Below are 4,914 nucleotides of genomic sequence, written 5' to 3'. Positions count from 1 at the left end.
TGTCTACAGTGAAAAGAAGGACTGGGTTATTTACTTTTGCCTTTTTGGAAACACAGGAAGGAGAAATTGGCTAAGTGAGCTCAGTGCTTGGGAAAAAAATCTTTTGTTCCTTTTGAGACGGCATGAAAAATCAGCTGAAAGGAAAACAACGAGAAAAGGGACAAAAAGAGAGGGACAAAACGTAGAACAAATATTTATCTATTTTATTAAAATTTCTCTATCTGTATAATGAGTCTGTTTTATGTTTTGTCTTCTCAATTCAGAGGGCCCCCTGCTTGTCTTTGCTTGGGACCCCACATTTCCTAAATCCGCCGCTGTCCCTTCTCCTACCAGGTCAAAGTTCTGATCCTTCAGCCAGATGTTTCAGTAACATCAGCTGGAATTCATTCAGCATACGCAGAGCTTCACAGGCAAAACCTTAACCTCTAAACTTAATAGTCCATCAGAGGGATAAAGGTCAGCCGCCTGCAGCTCAGACATGTAAAGCGTTTCACTGGCCTCGTGTTCTACATGGCAAGTGAAGCAGCTCTGCCCCATTCACGCATTTTTTCTTTCTGTCCAGATGAATGATGGCCCCCTGTGTAAGTGCAGTGCCAAGGCCAGACGTACAGGGATCCGCCACAGCATCTACCCGGGAGAGGAGGTAGGACACACTGTGAATAAATCACCCTTCATAACCTTGAAGCTGGGCCACAGCAGGGCCAAGGGCATCATTTCACTCGGTCTCAATGCATTTTTACACAGAGGCCATTTTCTCATGGTCCAAAGGCACAATAAAAGAGACTCAATCATCTATATAAGAAGATTACATCTCCTAAAAAACAGACCCCTGTCCTTGCAAGTCACTGATTATGTTTTCATACAGAGCTTTAGCTCCTTACTGTGTTTTTGAACACAATCTATTAGAACACGTTTGAGCCACAATAGGAGACCTTTATGCCTCATGAATTGATAAAAATCATGCAATGCTTGATAAATCCTCCTCCCTACAGGAGGGATTTTGTTGTTTTGTCAGTTTGCCTTGTTGTAGAGGCACTACTTGACATCAGATTTACATCCACACTGATATAAACAGCTGTTGGCTGCAGTTAAAGTGCCAAGTTTTTTATCACTGTGGAAAAACGAGACTGATAAATCAACTGGAAGCTTATTTCACCTTCATTTTGATGCATATCCTGTAGAGTTCGGTAGAAAAACAGATCTGCTTTAGATGAAATGTATGAAAGAGCAGCACTAGCATCAATATGAAATATTCCTCCATGTTTTTGTCAGCATTTACATCTATAAATCTCCTGTTGTAGCAGGTGACCCAGCAGGTAGTCTGTCATTTTCCTATTTGGGCTTGGACTAGGCCATTTAAGAGCTTTGGCTTCAGCTCATTCCGTTCCTCTGTAGGTTTGTATATACAGTAAACTTCTCGTCCGTTTTCTCAGCTGTCTCACTGATAGCTTATGATTTGGGTCCAAAATTACTTGTATTTAAAATTACTATCATGCCTCCACCACTGTGTGTTTAACTCTGTACCCTTAGGGTTTCTGCAGGGCCTTAAAATTATGAATATATTTTAGTTTTTTGCCTTTGGAGGCCTTAAATTTGATTAATAGCTTCTTCTTTTAACCTTTTTTCTTATCATAATCCTCCTGAAAATGATTAATTACGTGCTTCTAGCAAACGCAGTTAAAATTCTTCTTTTGTTATGAAGTCATAGCTCAGAATAAAGTGCGTATGTCATGATGGATGTTGGTGTTTGGCCAAAATCTGTCATAGTAACCATTATAAAGCTGGGGATATTCTCTAAAATGGTAAAGTAGGTATAAAAGCCTTGAAGTGGGATGCTACAGTGAAAAAATATCTATTTGAAACAAATAAATGTAACTTAAAGTGGTGAAAAATGAATTTGTAAAGCTTTTGAGCTAACTTTATCCATTAACTTAGACAAACTGCAGGTTTTGTTTCATCATATCTCCCATGTCATTCAGGCTTAGATGTTTTTTTTTCCTTTTCATAAAATCAGTCTTTCATCCCTGCTCCTCAGTCCAGACATTATTTATAAACATGATTTCTGTCTTATGGAGAAACAACTAGTGTTGCGCCGATGCCATTTTTTAGCCCCGATACCTGGCTGTGCAGTATTGGCCGATACCATCTGTTTGAAATTGATGTGTGTGTATATATGAAGAACTGCATACTACTTGGATGACAAATAGTTGCCATCATTGCTTTATCAAGCTGCTGCCTAACTCTGTGAAGCAGGAAAAAGACTAATACAAAGTGAATCCAGTAGAACTTTTTATTTTCTGTCTGGAATGGGTGAAAATAGTTAAATAAAATCGAAAATGGTATCTGTGTCCTATTTGTTGGTACTGGCAGATACCCGATACTGGTATCGGTGCAACACTAGAAACAACCTGAACTAAACCTACATTAGTGATGCTGTCAGTCTTTGGGCAGACCTGGGCCGTTTCTCATTCACAAGAACACGAGTACGGACTTGTGTTCTCACTAAGTATGTTCTTGAGAAGAACACAGGAAAGAATGGACTTGATGAGAACGCGAGCATGCAGCTTAATATGGCAGCTCGTCTACAGCTGCATATCACCTCCTGTTATTGATAGATAATAATACATTCTGACCTTTTTCATTTAGTGGGGGAATAATGATCAGATAAACACAATTCAAATGAACATTTTGCCAAATAAAACAAAAAACTCGCCATCAGAGCCAGCGGCCCTTCACACACGGCTATGCTGAGAGAGGGCCGCTGCAGATGGGCTGCGGTTAGCCCAGGTTGCCGTTTGCTTCGGAGGTCCGCTGGTTTTTTTATTACCGGTACGCATTAAATCTGTCTATAGACCATATAGTGACGCTTTAAAGTATAAAATTCTCGCCTCAAATGGTCTTAAAACATACTTTTATAGAACAACAGAAAAGAGAACTTTTAACTTTCAATGAAGCACTCCATTGAAAGTTGCTGCTGCCGCAGTGCATGCTGAGACAGCCGTCAATCTCAAGAACGGACAAGTCTGCTCTGATGCATGCTCAATAAAGAGGGTGGGGCGAGAACAACATCTGTGGATTTGGTGCGTTCTCTGTCTGGTGTTCTCTGCAATTGGAACAGTGCTCTGGCTGAGGCTGATGACGTATCACGAGCACACGAGAACGCTCAAGAACGCATATTGAGAAACGGCCCTGGTTTGGTCTCCTTAGAATTTAAAAACACCATATTGTTATTTTTGGTCACTGTCTCATACACAGTAAATGTTGCACCGTTAAAGCAACACTTTAAGATTACATTTGGTCCCACTCTGACTTAGTGTGGGACCAAATGTAATCTTAAAGTGTTGCTTTAACAGTGCAACATTCACTGTGTATGTTTTTCATTTTCATTTCATTCTTTACGTATTGTTAAAAATATTTGCCCAGTTTTGAACCAATGTAATCCTTAATTTCCAGCTTTGTTTTGGTTTTTAGGACACGGGAGGAGAACTCTCTCCTGGTTTATTAATTTTACAGTAAAAAATGTTCACTGTTTCTGTTCGTTCTATGTGACCCCATCCAGAACATTTACCCAAAATTAGACATCAAATCCATTTTAACTCAAAAAGTAACCAAGTTTTTCCTTGATTTTGAACCCTAGCATTAAAAAAATATTTTTAATATTTATCTGTTTCTTGATTATCATTTTGTTCCCAGCCTGTGAAGCAGTGCCGTCCGATGAACAACAACGCAGGGAAGCTTTTCCACTACAGGATCACCGTCTCTCCTCCCACAAACTTCCTGGTATAAAGTCATCAGGATCTTTTCTCTCCATCGTTTCACCTCCACGCTGACGGCCTTCATGATCTTTCATTCTGCCTTTTGATGCCCTTCTTCCTGCAGACCGACAGGCCCACTGTGATAGAGTACGATGACCATGAGTACCTGTTTGAAGGCTTCTCTCTGTTCTCCCACACTCCTCTCACTGATGTAAGTCTGCCTGTAGTTTCCCGTTGGTTGGACAGGAAGGTGGAATCCAGCTTTGTTGCTGTGCAGATTTTCCTTTTGATCGGAGAGAATACCTAACCTCCCCTTCCTGCAGGGGAAAGCTTACTTTTATGAAGTCATTTTATTTAGAACATCTGAGTGTCTTTTTTTGCAAATGTTATCAAAGTTTTGTTGCATAGTTTATTCAATTGAAATATTATCTAAAAGATAAAACAAGATTTTTACTTTTTTTTTATTAGACATTTCAATGACTTTCCCAGCTTCCCTGACTACCCTCTGCCATCCCCACAGTGAAGCATGGAGGTGACAGCAACATGCTATGGGGATGACCGGCGCACCTTTTTACTCTTTTGTAGTTTGTCACAAATCAAGTATGCGACCCAATAAACAGGACTTATGCTTATGTTATTTTTTCCAACAACTAAATTCTCTTTGATTTGCTTCATACGGTTCCAGTTTTATAGTTGGTTTATAGATTTTGCAATCAGATTTTCCTGCCTTAGCTGTTCAGGTTAGGAGGGTAGCTAAGTAGGTGAATAAAATGCTCAGTCCAAATTTGCAATGTAGTTTAAAACCCTGACTTTGGGTTAAATGTTTGAGATCTTCCTCCCTGACCCGTCTGCTGGGATCCTTGACAATAGATACATGTGACTCCAGCTTGAATATTTAAGATGATCGGTTGCACTGGATTTAATTTAGGCATATTGGAGTAAAAGGAGTCTGAGATCATGTGATTAATGAAAAAAACGCCTATGAGAAGCGTCTTGTTTCTTTGATAAATCTTTATTCATAGTTATCAGGGTTGGGAATTTATAAGATTTTCACGATTCCGATCCCTTATCGATTCTGTGGAACGATTGGATCCCTTATCGATTCTGTGGAACGATTGGATCCCTTATCGATTCTGTGAAACGATTGGATCCCTTATCG

General features: G+C 39.7%; 1 protein-coding gene across 1 annotated transcript in view; it reads left to right on the top strand.

Moving 5' to 3' along the window:
* The window catches only part of drosha (drosha, ribonuclease type III), a 211,336-nt gene that overhangs the window by 13,866 nt on the left and 192,556 nt on the right, over nt 1-4,914 (top strand). Inside the window, exons 7-9 of the mRNA XM_015382192.1 lie at nt 563-643; nt 3,694-3,780; nt 3,880-3,966. Coding sequence (XP_015237678.1) covers nt 563-643; nt 3,694-3,780; nt 3,880-3,966 — 255 coding nt within the window. The remainder of the gene's footprint in view (nt 1-562; nt 644-3,693; nt 3,781-3,879; nt 3,967-4,914) is intronic.

This window comes from Cyprinodon variegatus, unplaced genomic scaffold, assembly GCF_000732505.1.
Source record: "Cyprinodon variegatus isolate N-32 unplaced genomic scaffold, C_variegatus-1.0 Scaffold252, whole genome shotgun sequence".
Lineage (NCBI taxonomy): Eukaryota > Metazoa > Chordata > Actinopteri > Cyprinodontiformes > Cyprinodontidae > Cyprinodon > Cyprinodon variegatus.
This window is presented reverse-complemented; position numbering and strand designations above follow the sequence as displayed.